Source organism: Solanum verrucosum, unplaced genomic scaffold (genome assembly GCF_900185275.1).
Source record: "Solanum verrucosum unplaced genomic scaffold, falcon-dt-bn FXZP01000252.1, whole genome shotgun sequence".
Classification (NCBI taxonomy): domain Eukaryota; kingdom Viridiplantae; phylum Streptophyta; class Magnoliopsida; order Solanales; family Solanaceae; genus Solanum; species Solanum verrucosum.
Window position 1 is genome coordinate 3,158,329 of NW_026019988.1, and position 15,772 is coordinate 3,174,100.

Below are 15,772 nucleotides of genomic sequence, written 5' to 3' on the forward strand. Positions count from 1 at the left end.
AAAATTATATGATAAAGTAATTTGAGTTGAAGAATTGTATATTTATAGGACTAGGACAAATTGGAATCAGGTTCTTGCTTTAACGTAGTGTCCTAGGTTTAGCACATGACAGATCAACTGAACTTAATTTATTAATTAAGCAATACATTAACTAGATCCAAAGTAAATAACACATCATTACATTGAGTATTTAATTAATACCAAGATCATGAAAATAGTAAAATGAGAGAAGAGATGCTGTCCAAAAGTTCGAAGTTTATGAAATTCTTATCGCCTTTTTTTTTTTTTTTTCTTCTATTTGATATCTGTTACTCGTATCGGTTTGAAGTTTCTGAAATTCTATTGCTCTTTTGATTTTTTCACTTGGTGTCCGATATAAATAACTTTTTTTTTTCTCAAAAATTAAAATCAAAACTTCTGATTAGAAATGGATGTTATCCCAATATCTTAAATTGATATTATATTAATACCTCCATTTACGATCAAATGGTAATAGTATATGAATGGGTTCTTTAAGAAAGTCAAATCAAACTATTATTATACACTAATACTAGTTATAAACTTTATGACCATGAATATTCATCTTGATGATAATTTTCTTGAAAAAACTATGCATTTGTAGCTGTAAAAATGTATAAGCATATTAATAATCATTAGTTAACATTCCTAATTGACATAAAATAGAAATAAAGAAAGCCAAAAAAGAAAAAAAAAGGAAAACTTTAGTATTAGAAATAATAATAAAAAAAATGTAAGTACGAAAACAAAAAAATTGAAAAAAGAAGAAGAATATAACATATTAAAGAATAAAAATGAAATAAAGAGTAAGAGAAAATTACAAAAATAGCCCCTTATGTTGGTGAATTGGTTCAAAATAACCCATAAAGTATGCTCTAAACTATTTTGGTCTTTTAATTACACCAATAATTAATCTTCATTAAATATTTAATGAATCGATAGAAATTATGAAAAAAATTTTAGCAAAAATTTATATTTAAAGGTATAGTTTTTGCTGATTTCTACTAATTTTGGTCATTTTTTAAGAGTTTGATGCAGTTTTTTTAATATAACTTTTAGATGTTTTATATAGTTTTTCAATGTCGTAATTTCTAAGATTTGAGGTAACTTTTTAGTAATTTTAATTTTCTTTTCATGTTTTATCAAATTTAACTAATAAAGTTCGTTAAATATTTGATGAAGAACACAGAGGACCAAAACTGATTTATTTTCAACATTTTCGATACATCCTTTATTTAAGTAAAATAGTACACAAAAAATAATTTAAACAAAACACCTGTCGTCGTCGTCTTCAACTTAACCAGCAGAGCTCCATTTCTCAGCTCCAATGGATCTGTAACACTTAGCTAAATTTTCTCCTCTCTTTCGTACTGTTACATGGAGTTCTCTTCATCTCTGCCGTTGAATTTCCCAATCATACAATGATGCAACTATCAACGGCGTTGCGTTCAGCTCACTCAGTTTCCCTCTTCTTCATCAAATCCATCACTTCTTCTTCTTCTTCCTCCATTAACCAACACCTCCTCTCCGTCCTTTCGAACCCAAATTGGCGAAAACACCCTTCTCTCAACACCCTTATTCCTTCGTTATCCCCTTCTCATTTCTCTTCTTTCCTATCGCAAAACCCAAATCTCAATCCCCACATTGTAATCTCCTTCTTCGATTATTTATCTACCCGAAATACCCCTTTATTCAAACCCAATCCTCAATCTTACGCACCCCTTTTACGCATTTTGATTTCCAATAACCTCTTCCGGGTTGCTGAAAAAACTCGACTTTCCATGTTAAATCTTGCGAAACCCGGGATGATGCTGTTTTCGTGATGGGTTTTGTTCGGGAGATGAGGTGCAGGTTTAAAGTTGATGTTTAGGGTTATAACAAGTTGTTGATGTGTTTATCGAGGTTTGTTATGATTGATGATATGAAATGTGTGTATGATGAGATGTTGAGTGATATGATTAAGCCTGATATTTATACTTTTAATACAATGATTAATGCTTATTGTAAATTGGGTAATGTTATTGAGGCTGAGTTTTATTTGAGTAAGATTTTGCAAGCTGGTTTGAATCCTGATACGCATACGTTTACGTCGTTTGTATTGGGGCATTGTAGGAGAAAGGATGTGGATAGTGCTTTTAAGGTGTTTAAGGAAATGCCTAAGAAGGGTTGTGGAAGGAATGTGGTTTCGTACAACAATTTGATTCACGGGTTGTGTGAAAGGGGGAGGATTGATGAGGCGATGGAATTGTTTTTGGGAATAGGAGATGATGGTTGTTGTCCGAATGTTAGGAGCTATATGATTCTGATTGATGCGTTGTGTGGATTGGATAGGAGGGAAGAAGCGTTGTGTTTGTTTGATGAGATGAAAGAGAAGGGCTGTGAGCCGAATGTTCATACTTATACTGTGCTCATTGATGGCTTGTGTAAAGACTTTAAGCTTGACGAAGCGAGAGGGTTACTGAATGTGATGTTGGAAAAGAAACTAGTTCCGAATGTGGTGACATACAATGCTTTGATTGATGGCTACTGTAAGCAAGGTTTGGTTGATTTCGCGCTAGATGTTTTTGATGTGATGGAATCCAATAATTGTATCCCAAATGTGCGTACATACAATGAATTGATTTCTGGCTTTTGTACGATAAAGAAGGTGCATAAGGCAATGACACTACTTGATAAGATGCTTGAGCGCAAAATGTCTCCTAGTGATGTCACTTTCAACTTGTTAATTCATGGACAGTGTAAAGAGGGTGAAATAGGTAGTGCATTTAGGTTGCTTAAATTGATGGAAGAGAACGATTTGGCTCCTGATGAGTGGACTTATTGTACTCTGGTTGATGGCTTGTGTAAAAGAGGCAGAGTTGAAGAAGCTTCCACCATTTTTAGTTCTATGAAAGAGAAGGGTATAAAGGTTAATGTTGCAATGTACACTGCTCTCATTGACGGATATTGCAAAGCTGAAAAAGCTGATGTTGCTTTGACATTGTTTAAGAAAATGATTGAGGAAGGCTGCTCTCCAAATGCATGCACTTATAATGTGCTAATTAAAGGGTTGTGTAAGTAGGGTAAACAGCTGGAAGGAGACCAATTACTTGAAATGATGCCAGGAAGTGGTGTTAAACCCACAATTGAATCCTACAGTATCTTGATTGAGCAACTACTAAAAGAATCTGCCTTTGGCCAAGCTTATAAGGTTTTTCATTTAATGGTTTCCATGGGACACAAACCTGATGTATGCATTTACACTTCGTTTCTGGTTGCATATTACAATGAAGAGAAATTGAAAGAAGCAGATGATGTAATAGATAAGATGGCAGAGGCAAGAGTTATGCCAGATGTGATGGCCTATACAGTAATGATTGATGGCTATGGTCGTGCAGGATTATTGAATCGGGCCTTTGATGTGCTAAAATTTATGGTCGATGCTGGTCATGAACCTTCTCAGTACACTTATTCTATTTTGATCAAACATTTGTCACAAGGAGGAGTTGATCTCAAAACTGAGGCTAGTTTCATTAATATTGCTGACGTGTGGAAAGTGGTGAAATATGAAACTTTGCTTGAACTCTTTGATAAAATGGTGGAACATCGCTGTCCTCTAAACACAAGCATTTTTACTTCGCTTACTACTGGACTCTGTAGAGAAGGACACCTTGAGGAAGCTTTGAGGTTACTTGATCATATGCAGAGTTGTGGAATATCTCCTGGTGAAGATATATATACCTCAATGGTAAATTATTGTTGCAAGTTGAAAATGTATGAGGATGCAGCAAGGTTTCTTGACACTATGCTTACACAAGGTTTTTTACCACACTTAGAGTCATACAAGCTCCTTGTGTGTGGGTTGTATGATGACAGAAACAATGAGAATACTAAGACGACCTTCTTTAGGCTTCTTGGTTGCGGGTACAATAATGATGAAGTAGCTTGGAAACTTCTAATTGATGGCTTACTTAAGAGAGGACTTGTAGATAGATGTTTGGAGTTGTTAGATATCATGGAGAAAAATCGTTTTCGGCTCAGTGCTTATACATATTCATTGATGCTAGAGGGACTTGATAGAACTGACAATAAATAAAGTAAGAAATTCCTACTTTTGTGATTCTTCATGTGCACCTTTTTAAAATGGATTCCTTTTTTAAAAAAATAATGGAGATCTTCATATACACCTTGATATGCTGTTGCTTGAATAAAGATATTTCATTTCCATGCCTGCAGGCTATTCAGTTAAAGGGGAATTTTCCTTTCAAGAAATCACTTCAGAGTCATCACATAGTAAATGTAGCTACTCCTGAGAGGTAACATGCAAGTTACCTTTGCTTTCTTAACTTGTTCTTGTATTTCTCCTTCTATTGTTCATCTCTCTCATGCTCTCGATGCTTTTTTAAGTGGATAAATGATGAACAAAATGATGTCTCAGTTTCTGGTGCTAACATATGCGTTATTTGATGCAATTGTTTTCTCTAGCTCTTCATTTGTTCACTTTATCTTTAACTTGATACAGATTGAGAAGGCTGTACAATATTTTGACGATATGTTACCTGCAAGCACTAGTCGATGTGAGTCAGATATACAACCATTATGCATGGGTAGGCATCTCCCGGTAATATTGGAATAACTTGTGAATATTTTGCAAAAGTGAAAAATGAGGATTCGGAGCTTGACACGTATAAATATGATGCGTTACTCAAGGCATGTTGTAAAGGCAGGATGCAAAGTGCTTTGACCGTGACAAAAGAAATGAGTGCTAAATAGGAATACTTTCGTATATAGCATATTAATTGACAAGTATGACTAGTGTTACAGTTGATGTGTACCTGCTTACAACAACTTTGTTATCAGCGTAGCTTACAATATATACTTTTGATAGACCTTGGACCAACACTTAATGGAGTAAAAATAAAAGGAAGGAATGTCGATTAGCATATCGGTTTAAATTTCCACTTTCGCTACTCTCTGGAGGTTCTATTGCTTTTATTTGCCTATCTTGTTTCTAGATTATGATTCTCCTCTTTCCCTCTGCCTTTTTTGTTGATGCAGCTGGGCTCAAAGAGATGATGTTTGAGAGGTTGCTGACCTGATGCAACAGATGGGACACAGAGTTCTACACATACATGTTGTTCATAAATGCTTGTTGTAAAGCTGAGACATGCAAGTATGTACATGAATTAGCGAGTATATGATACTCCTATATTTGAATGCAGAAGGGGTGTGATTCCTCTATTTTATTATGAATTTGCAAGAGTATGATTTCCTTCATTTTTAATGTGAAAGGGTTGTGATTCCTGATTTTGCGGGTGTAGTACCTCTTTTTATTCTGATTTTTAAAAAAAACTAATTTTATTATGAATTTGCAACAAAGTGGTTATTCCGTTTTTTAAATGCGAGAGGGGCATGACCCCTCTACTTTATTATGAATTTGCAATGCTTGGACTTGATAAGCTGAACATTTGTGCAGTCTCACAACTGTTCTATAGAACTATTCATGATGCACATATATATATTATGAACATTTGATTTTCTACCAATTGGAAGCATTTGAATACTATTTGAGATATATTTTATCCCCATGGCGTTTAGTTAACAGTTTTATGGTCCTAACAACACTTGGCTTGCAAGGTCTTGTGGAATTTGATTTTAGTTGATTTGGTCGGTCTTATGTGATCTTTATAAATGGTGCCTTTTTCTTCTTATGAATGACCAAAAGATTCTGATCAATGTTTTCATGTGGTTTTCAGAGAGCAATACAAACAATTGAAGAGATGGAAACTGTTTGGGTTGAAGATAGTTCCTCCTACGAGATCGAGTTATGCTGGTGTAGCTGTTAGTCTTCAAGTGCTCTTTGTTTTATATAAAATTTTGACACTAGTTGGTTCTGATCAAGATTCACCACTTCATTCTGTTCTTGAATTGTAAAATGTCCTTTATGGTTGAGTCTTGAAGGTGCCAAAGTGGTTTTGTACTGGATGTACAAATTTTCTACTTGGTATATAAATTAAATTGAATTCAAGACAGTCTGATCCACAAAACATCCCACATTAGTAGAGTCAAGTTGCACCAGTTGAAGACTTCTTGATAGATGGCACTTTATGCCCATTAGTACAAGCTTATCCAATGTGAATTCAGATTAGTCAGATGAATGGAGAACACTAAAGAAGGAAAAAAACCTTAATATGTGGTACTAGTGTCCATATGTTTATCCCATGACCCAAAAGGGAGGTCTTCACTGTGAAACAACCAAATTAACCCAAGTACTTTGTTCCTTGATCATTTACATTATATTTCATCATGTTGTAACTTTCAATTGGTAAGGGTAGCCTCAGAGTAGCAACATAATTGTCTCAATGTGAGATATAGGTCAACGGTTTGAGCAGTCAGAATCAATTGTGTTTACTTGCATCATAGTAGGCTGCTTGCATCACATTCCATCCTCAGACCTTGTGTTTGTGTTTACTTGCATCATAGTAGGTTGCTTACATCACATTCCATCCTCAGACCTTGTGTGAACACGGGATACGTTGGGCAATCTCTTTTTTTTTTTTTTTTTTTTTTTGCATTAGCTCTATAGGTTGGTGCCCCACTTTTGACTGCCTAATATAAGTAAGAACTTTTATTAATGACTTCATGCTAACTGTTTTGATACTTTATTATGAAAAAAAGTCATAACCAAGATCAAGATCCTATCAAAAGAGGAAAAATGTTGCCTTAAGTAGTTGTTCAGTTAAGAAAAAGAAAACCCTAGAAAATTCAACTCTTTGACTATCATGAAATAGTATATTTGCCAGCTCTGTTTGAAACAAGAGGTCACAGATTCAAGCCATAAATACATAATCAACCGTAGGTCTTCAGACAAACATTGAAAAGAAATGAGTCTATTTACCTTTCTAGTATTTCAAAATGTATCATGAGTCTTTCTATTCATTAAGAAAACAAAAGAAGGATTGCGTCTATTTGGAGCTAGGTGAACAAATAAGTGTGAGGAAGAGTGAGAGGGAAGCTACGAGTTCTCTTTCGTTGTTGTTCACAGATCTCTCATCTCTTCCTTCCCGAATCCCGACCTGGTGAGGTAAAAAGTTCTAGAACTTGCAAGGTAAAAACTTCATGTCATTCTACATTTACACCAAATCAATAAATTTAACTGCGAAAACCAATAATTAAAGTGAGAAATTAATTTGGAGTAAAAAGACTACTTTAATTTCCTAATCAATATGTTTTTCCCATATTATATTTGTGGGGAAAAATCAGTTCAACAGCACTTCCCTAACTGAAGTGACATTGGTAGGGTATATTATTTTTATTAATCGAATTATAAATTAAAGTAAATTAGCAAGTTGAGGTATTACTTATTTTTATGATGAAGCATAATTGAACTAGATTAGCAAGTTTTAGTTCACCCACTAAACTACACAATATTGAGTACTAATTTCTAAAACGTCAAATATTTTGGATCAAGTTTAATTTTTCAAAACACTAATATTTGGAGTCGAATTGAGTACTTTTTGATTATTTAAAATGTGTTTTTTGTGATAATTTATATTTTATGTATACACACAAAAAACATCACATTGGTCATGACTATATCATCATGTTAAGTTGTTAATTAATGACTAATATTAAATTTTATTCAAATCAAAACCACATTTTAGCAACAAAACCATTCCAACTTTGACTCTTAAAATGAAGAATTTTTTTTAATCATAGTTTTATCACGTAACCTATGTTTCTTATAATTTTAACCTTCAAAATGCTAATGTTCAGTATTACGTCAGAACAAAAATGATACAATCTATCTAAATGTAATATTTAAGTTCAATAAAATTCAATACAATATAAAATGATATATATATAACAAACAACCATCCAACAAAGTGTAATTGTTCGGAAAAAGGGTCAAATTTATCCTTTTACTTTAAGATATTATCAATATTATTGAAACAAAAGTACTCTTATAGTTATCCGAATATCACTATTAAAATCTCATATGACCTGATTATGCTACCTCATTATTATAGTGTAAAAAGTTTCTTTATTTTTTCACTATGCTTCAAACACTGGCTATATAATAAAATTTCACATGACTTAATATTTAGATAATATAAACGCGCTATGTGACATGCCACCTCAGGTAAAAACTCCTATAAAAATGTACAAAAACATAAGTATCTCTATTACCCCCTAAATCCGTTTTTTTCTCTCCACTTCTGCAGCTTCACCTCCATTTTTTTTTCCGAAGAAAATAACTCTAAAAGCTAAATTATTATTTTTTTCACAAAACTCGAGTCTTTTTTTTTCCTTTCTTTTCTTCTTCCTCTTCCTGTTTTTTTTTTTGCAGGGGAGAAGAAAGAATTTGATTGGAATGCTCTAATGTAAATATTGTTCAGAGCAAATTATGTTTATGGAAATCTTTTCTTAAGCTCTTATCCTTGCATATTATCACAGGAAGATTTATCGTTTCATTTGAGCTTTTGACAAGAATTCCATTTTATCCCCCATGGAAGGTTCTTAGCTCTTCTCTTTTTGAACTTATTGTCATTTATTTCCTTTTTATGTGTCATTATAGGTGTAAAGATTGAATCTTTATAACATAAAAATATGTGTATGCCTTTTAGATTAAAAAGAAATGGTGGTAGGGGAAGGGGAAATGGGGAGGAGAATCGAACCGTCACCAATAATAAAAGTGTAGGTAGTCAACCTACGGAGCTATATAAGATTTCTCGTGTATGCTTCATTTTGCTTGTTGGGTATATTTTTGTTTTTGGATTTTCCACCGGGTCCTCTCCGAGGTAGGGTAAGGTCTGCGTATATTCTACCTCCCCACTTGGTAAGATTTGTTGTTGTTGTTGTTGGATTTTCCAACTGGTGTCTGGCACTGTTATTGGAGCCCGACTAAATTTGAAGGCTCAATTGTGGGTAAAGTGATCCCTAATAAAAACGACTTCATACTTAGAGCTCAAAACCTAGACCTCTGCGTAATTATGAAGAAGTACTTACTACTCCATTAGAAACCTTGTTGGTCTTATTGGTTATATGAATGTTCTTTTATATTAATGTTCTGAATAGTAGTGTCACACTAAAGGTTGAATCTTTATAAGAATACAAGATTGTGTATGCTTCATTTTACTTATTGTGTATGTGAATGTTCTTGTATGTTGATGATGTTTGAATAGTATTGTAACAATAAAGCTTGAATCTTTACAAGAATACAAGCTTGTGTGTACTTCATTTTACCGGGGGCAGAGCCATAGTGTTGGTTATGGGTTTGGTAGAATCCAATTACTTTAGCTCATGACTCTGTATTTATGTTAAAAGATTCATTTAGTATGTACAAATAATCAATCTAGAAAGCGGTAAGCAAATAAATTTGTGCTCATATTGCCGGTCCCAAGCAGGGATAAAGGAGAAGGGCTGCAATAGAACTAGCCAATTCATGACGAATCCTAACGAAACAATCCGTATAAAGTCGTTAACTTTTTTTTAAAAAATATGCTGGTTGTTAATCTATAACGAACCATTCTCCTTTTCGGGCTCAAGACTGATAAAACATTTTTGCTTCTTTTGCCTATGAACTTTGTAGGGAGAAGAGATGCAGCTGATGTCCAAGAAAATGGAGAAAACAAGAAACAACATGAAGTCAAGAAGGAACAAGACGAGAAGAAAGAGGAAGACATCAACAACAGCAACAATAAAGATGATCAGTACTCATCATCATCATCACCAAGAGGAGTTTTAGAGACTCCCCCATTGGGTTCGTCGGATTCAGACAATAGCAGCATTAGCAGCAGTGATGATAGGAGCAGCAATTTTGCATCATCACCTTCAGGGGAATTAAGTCAAGGTGTTTATTGGAAAAATATTTTTGATCAAATAAAAAGAAGGTCAATGAGAAGATTGTCAAGTATACCATTATTAAGATATGAAATGATTTTACCAAAAAATATAAGAAGGATTTTGTCCAAGAATAGAAGTGCTGAAGAAGAGGCTAATGATTCTGATGATATTCCTAAGCCTTCTTGGAGGAATTTTAGCTATGGGGAACTTGTTGAAGCAACCGATAATTTCAGTCCAGGTACATACATCCATAGTTCATAAATTTTCACGAGTTTAAGTGATATGCATTGATGGTGTAAATAATATTTAAGTCCCTTATAAGGTAGTTTAGGTAACTTCATACTGTTAAGTATAAATAACTTGCATCTAATTTTCACATCTCTACATGGTATTTTCTTCCTGTCACAATTTACGTATCTTCGTTTGATTTGACCCAAAGTTTAAGAATATGGAGAGGTGGTTGTATTCTATGTTGCTCGGATTTCTCAAAAATACTGTTGGGTGTTTCTTGGATCCTCCAAAAAAAGTTGTGCATTTTTGGAGGATTTGGCATGGGTGCGACAATAATTTTGGAGGGTCTGAGTAACATAGTTCCTATCTGCTATTTTTGATGTAAAAGTCATGTCTCAAATTAGGACCATTTTGTACTAAATGAAATAATATACTCTACTATATAGTTCTCATTAATTTAACTACAAAAAGACTAGACAAACAGACATATAATAAAGTACTTTGCAGATATTAAGGCTCATGCCTGCTTAAGATTTCACTAGAGTTCCCTTTATGTTGGGTGCCTGGGGTCACAGTGGCGGAGCCTTGGTTTTTATTAAGAGGGTTCAAAATATGAAAAAGTGAACACACGAAGAAGCCAAAGGACTTTCAAGATCTACTATATATATATATACAAAATAATTTTAACCATGTATAACTAGTGTAATTTCTTGCCGAAGCAGGACTGTACTTGATCCTCATTCTTTTTTGGGCATGGTGAAAAGTAAACTTGGACTTCTTGAAGTACTAAAGGAAAAAATAATATTTTTTTTTAGGAAAATTACATTAAATTTGTTATATACAGAATCAAATGGTGTAAATTTCATCCTATGATTGATGCATTCACTAGATCATCTTTGTAAGAAGCTTCATTTTTTGTGCCTTATTTTGATCTATGAAAATTATATTAGTTCTATGGTTTAATTTGTCAAGTCCTTGAGACTGGATAGACAAGAGAAAATGGTAGTTCCTATCAAAAATTTGGAACTATTGTAATGTCAGAACATTGAACATTAGGCCAGCTATCAGACATTAGAGTGTTAAATATGGAACTTTTTCTTGTAGAGTTGGCCATGTGTTATTGATGGGCCAATTTATTAAATTTTCCTTAATGTCTATGGTCCTTCTTGTTTCTATTTGTCCCCACCCAAAAAGTGTAATTTCCAAGTTGATTCTTTTGTCACATTAAGAGGTCGTTTGGTAGAATGTGTAAGATGAGTGTTGAATTGGTGTATTAATAATGTTAGTATTAGTTATGCTGTGATTATTTTTATACACTGTTTGGTTTGGTGTATTAAAAATAATATGCATTGTATAATTTCTAAAATAAATTATTTGTTTACAAAAATGCCCTCCACAAATAACGGTAAAAAGGATGTGGAAAAGGTTTTGAGGGACAATTGTGTCTTTAACAAGGTACCAAACAAGGTATTAGTACTACACAAGCTACTGTGTGCATTACTTTTTCTAATGCATCCTATCAAACGACCCCTAAGTGATAACATATGTCTCTGCATCTTCTTGTCATTGTCATTGTCATTGCTCCCACAATTTTACACCAATGATGTCACTTCCTTGCAAATCTAATCCGTTTTAAGTGGATATTGCATAATCTGTATTACTCGAAAACCAACTGAATTTACACGTAGTTAACCCTTTGTTATACTAAATTATGCCTTGAAATGTGACAGACAAGTTGATCGGGCAAGGGGGACATGCAGATGTGTACAAAGGACGTTTATCTGATGGTCAAGTAGTCGCGGTAAAGAAAATAACTAAGCAAGAGAAGAACGACGAGGACAAAGTTGATGATTTCTTATCTGAGCTAGGAATTATTGCTCACATTAACCATCCTAATGCTGCTAAGTTAATAGGTTATAGTTCTGATGGCGGTTTATACCTTGTTCTTCAGTACTTACACCATGGAAGTCTCGGTTCCTTAATACATGGTGCTGTATTCCCTTTAAACACTAGCTATGTTCGTTCAGTATTGATTTCTTAGTGATTGATAAATATGCACTTAACATTGAATGAAATATCTATAGAGTGACTGATAAACAGAAAACTCGGCATTTCAGGTTCGGAAGAGAGACTTGATTGGGATATAAGATATAAAGTTGCTGCTGGTATTGCCGAAGGTTTGCTTTATCTTCATTGTGAATGTCCAAAGCGCATAATCCATAGAGATATTACTGCCTCAAACATATTACTAACTGAAGATTATGAACCTCAGGTTTCAATCTTTTTTTCCGTTTAGAAACTTCAATTGGGAAGTGCGATTTCATCTCGATTTCTGAAGTTCCATTTTCCAATTTGTTGTGCAGATTTCTGATTTTGGACTAGCAAAGTGGCTGCCAGAAAAATGGGTTCATCATGTTGTTTCTCCCATTGAAGGAACTTTTGGGTATGTAAAAATTAGTACTTTTAAATTGCACAAGGGGCGGATCTAGAAGGACGAGGGGATATTCACTCGAACCCCCTCGACAAAAATTACCCTGTATATATACAGGGTAGATATTCTGTGTTTATGTACATGTATAAATTTTGAATCCTATGAACAATATGCAAAAGGTTAGCTCACGGTCCAGGGCATTCAAAATGTATTTTTTATATTTTTATTTTTTCGAACCCCCAAGTGAAAATCCTGGATCATGTTCCTTCATGTTGTTTTCTTGTGATCTAATGTATTGCAAATTGATATTCAGATATATGGCTCCAGAGTACTTTATGCATGGAATTGTTAATGAAAAGACGGACGTATTTGCCTTTGGAGTTCTATTATTGGAGCTTATTACTGGTCGTCGTGCAGTTGATTCATACCGAAAGAGCCTTGTGTTGTGGGTAATGATCCTCTTAAACTGACACTATTCATACAAATTTGTCATGTAACTTCATTTGAAGGGTTTTTACTTTTGAGTATGTTTCATTCAATGTTTTCTGAAAAGTATCCGGTACCTCTTACAATTGTGCATAGGCAAAACCGTTGTTGCAAAAGAACAACATCAAGGAAATAGCAGATCCTCGTTTAGGTGATGATTACGATGTTGTTGAGATGAAACGCGCCATGTTTACAGCTTTATGCTGCCTTCACCACTTGCCTGACATTCGTCCGAACATGAAAAAGGTAACACTACATTTTTACGTTTGATCTGTCCCCTTTATGTCCTTCATATCAACTCCCACCAGCATTTGTAATTTTTATTCCGAGTGTTGCTGATCCTTGCTAGAATTTGTGAGTGTTAAGTTTATAAACGCACACAGCTGAAAAGATTGATCGTGTGAAGGATCCAATCACCTATGAGTTCTTGGTTGTAGAGTTAGAACAGAAAGGATCTTAAACACCTAAATGTAAATGACTTGATACAGAGTTTTAAAAAGTATTGAAACTTTTGAATCTTCTGGTCTTAAACTAAAAATATGTAGAATGTACCAAAATGTTTGTTAATCTTGTGGTCTTAAACATATCTCGTGGAAAATTGAAATTAAAGAGTTGCCAAAAAAGGAAAGAGGCATTTTTTTTTTAAACGGACTAAAAATTAATTTAAACGGAGGGAGAAACATATATCCAACGCGACTTACAAGATGCTTTTGTAGTGAGAATAAGAGTTGCTATTTGATATTTATATGCACAACAGAACAATCCGCAAATCAAATTTGAACTTCACTAAATGGTTACATTTTCTTCGAGTCTGCAGGTTGTTCAGCTATTGAGAGGCGAGAACGCACCAGTAGAAATGAAGCAGAAGTCAATGGGAGGGAGAGCATTGATGTTTTCAGACGAATATACAAGCACACATTATCTCCAGGATCTCAACCGCCATATGGAGCTCGTTATGGAGTAATCTTCTTACACTTTTTTGTCAAACGCTATCAATCCTAGCTCTGCTTCTGCTGTGCTATGTATTCTAGTTATTATCCATTTTGATATATAAGCATGTAAAAGCGAGAGGAGTTTGAGTCGATGGCTGCTAATGTTTGGTTGAAATTTTCCGAGATGCTGCTCCATTTTAACGCAGAGAATCAACATCTAAAACTTTGAGTTTCTCTTTACGGAGCAGCACAAGTAAGGAACTGCATTAAGTACATTACAACATATGAAACAAGTGTACATTTTTTTTTATGTTTTCTTTCATATTATTACTGGATTTGGTTGAAATCATCATAGTGATGATTCATTTTGTAGCTGATCATATTTTTGTATATTCTATATAGTAGAATTTTGTTAAGATGTTACTGTAGATATCATATATCAAGTGTACATACAAAGACACACCCTTTTCTGTGTTTCTTTAAAATTTTGCAGCAAATTAATAGCTTAGTTGGTTAGCTATCTAAACTGATCACCAGGGTGGAGCCAGGTAGAGCCGAAGAGTTTCATGAGCAAAACCAAAAACAGAGAATTGGAGGTGCGGGGAATCGAACCCCGTGCCTCTCGCATGCGAAGCGAGCGCTCTACCATATGAGCTACACCCCCAATTATTCTTAAGCAAAGAAATTAAACTATTAATTAAAATTAATGTGTTAATCGGCCTTTCCACTACTTGTATTTTTTTTGTAAACTCTTCTTTTATTTATTTTTCCTATTTGTAGGTGTGAATATTCTATATGATTTGATGAAATATTTTACTTTCTGTATTGAGACTAATTTACTTAAAAGCATATTTTAATTAACACTGATTAAGTGAAAGACACGTATGTGCAAACATATGTTATATATATTTATTAGTTTGGCGTGAATTCCTTATATAGTTAAATTATAAATTTGAGTTTAAGTTTTATGTTATTAAAGTATAAAAATATTTATCTAATTAGGTTATTTAAGAGACAGTTACATATCTATTTTCAAAATGCCTCCTAAGTAAGTGATGGAGTTTAGTAGTTCTTGTTCATAAAAAAATTTATTAATTGACGAAGTATAATAAATATGGAGAAGAAAATTATATTCTTTCAAATATTGACAAAATCAGAAGCACCTTTGAAAAAAGGACGAGTTATTCACATTCTATTTGATGATCATAGGTAAATAGAAAGCTAATTTCATATATAGAAATAACATAACTATTTACGTAGCTATAAATAATTTCACTAAAAATTATTTTTAATTATAAAAAATAATATATTCATTTTTAAATAAATTTAAAAAAGTAACACTTGACTTAAGGTAGAGGGAATATAATTTTGAAATTTAGTCAATTATCCACACAAATAAATGCATGGCCGACAACATTAATTTGCCGTAGACTTAGGGCAACCACAGTAGATAATTGAAGCAAGTTTACAAATAAATTTTTTAAAATACTATTAACTGTTTGATACTTTTTAATTAATATTAATTTCTTATAAGATATTTGATTAAAATAAGTGAGTGAACGAAAAATAAGTGAGTGAACGAAAAAAACTAACGTTAAAAGATCATACTTATGAAAATTTTATCATGAAAAGAAAAAAAGAAGAAGAATAGTAATATTTGAATATAAATTTATCCATCAGTTACATTGACTACATAATATTTTTTCTTTTTTTTTAATAAGATCCTATACTTTAAAAAAAAATCATAAATATTCAATTTTAAGAAAAATATTACTATTATATAATTAATTCGAAAAGCTGTTGAGAAATTCAAAATAGGGCTTGGTTTTATTTTAAAGGACCAAATCAA

General features: G+C 33.2%; 4 protein-coding genes, 1 non-coding gene and 1 pseudogene across 5 annotated transcripts in view; 4 read left to right on the top strand and 2 right to left on the bottom strand.

Annotated features, from left to right (window-relative positions):
* The window catches only part of LOC125818914 (glutamine synthetase cytosolic isozyme 1-1), a 176,314-nt gene that overhangs the window by 116,153 nt on the left and 44,389 nt on the right, over nucleotides 1-15,772 (bottom strand). The gene's annotated exons all lie outside the window — the stretch shown is intronic.
* Nucleotides 1-15,772, top strand: part of LOC125818922 (uncharacterized) — a 196,224-nt gene that overhangs the window by 81,833 nt on the left and 98,619 nt on the right. The window lies entirely within an intron of this gene.
* LOC125818919 (very-long-chain (3R)-3-hydroxyacyl-CoA dehydratase PASTICCINO 2-like) overlaps nucleotides 1-15,772 on the top strand; it is a 49,840-nt gene that overhangs the window by 8,166 nt on the left and 25,902 nt on the right. The gene's annotated exons all lie outside the window — the stretch shown is intronic.
* On the top strand, nucleotides 1,440-4,323 carry LOC125818875 (pentatricopeptide repeat-containing protein At5g65560-like; annotated as a pseudogene).
* LOC125818876 (receptor-like cytosolic serine/threonine-protein kinase RBK1) lies at nucleotides 4,165-14,108 on the top strand. Its single transcript, XM_049498389.1, has 10 exons — nucleotides 4,165-4,313; nucleotides 4,483-4,618; nucleotides 5,754-5,838; nucleotides 9,590-10,081; nucleotides 11,805-12,062; nucleotides 12,192-12,346; nucleotides 12,438-12,517; nucleotides 12,819-12,954; nucleotides 13,088-13,237; nucleotides 13,809-14,108. The coding sequence occupies exons 1-10, from the start codon at nucleotides 4,165-4,167 to the stop codon at nucleotides 13,953-13,955; spliced, it is 1,788 nt and encodes a 595-aa protein (XP_049354346.1). The 3' UTR covers nucleotides 13,956-14,108.
* Nucleotides 14,515-14,587, bottom strand: TRNAA-CGC (transfer RNA alanine (anticodon CGC)). Its single transcript has one exon. It is a non-coding gene; the product is annotated as a tRNA-Ala (tRNA).

Bases quoted from the DNA above. Each gene is read 5' to 3' on its own strand.
- LOC125818876 (XM_049498389.1), top strand. From the start codon at position 4,165: ATGGAGATCTTCATATACACCTTGATATGCTGTTGCTTGAATAAAGAT. The intron at 4,314-4,482 runs GTAACATGCAAG...TGTTTTCTCTAG, and splicing joins AATGTAGCTACTCCTGAGAG to CTCTTCATTTGTTCACTTTA. The intron at 13,238-13,808 runs GTAACACTACAT...TCGAGTCTGCAG, and splicing joins TTCGTCCGAACATGAAAAAG to GTTGTTCAGCTATTGAGAGG.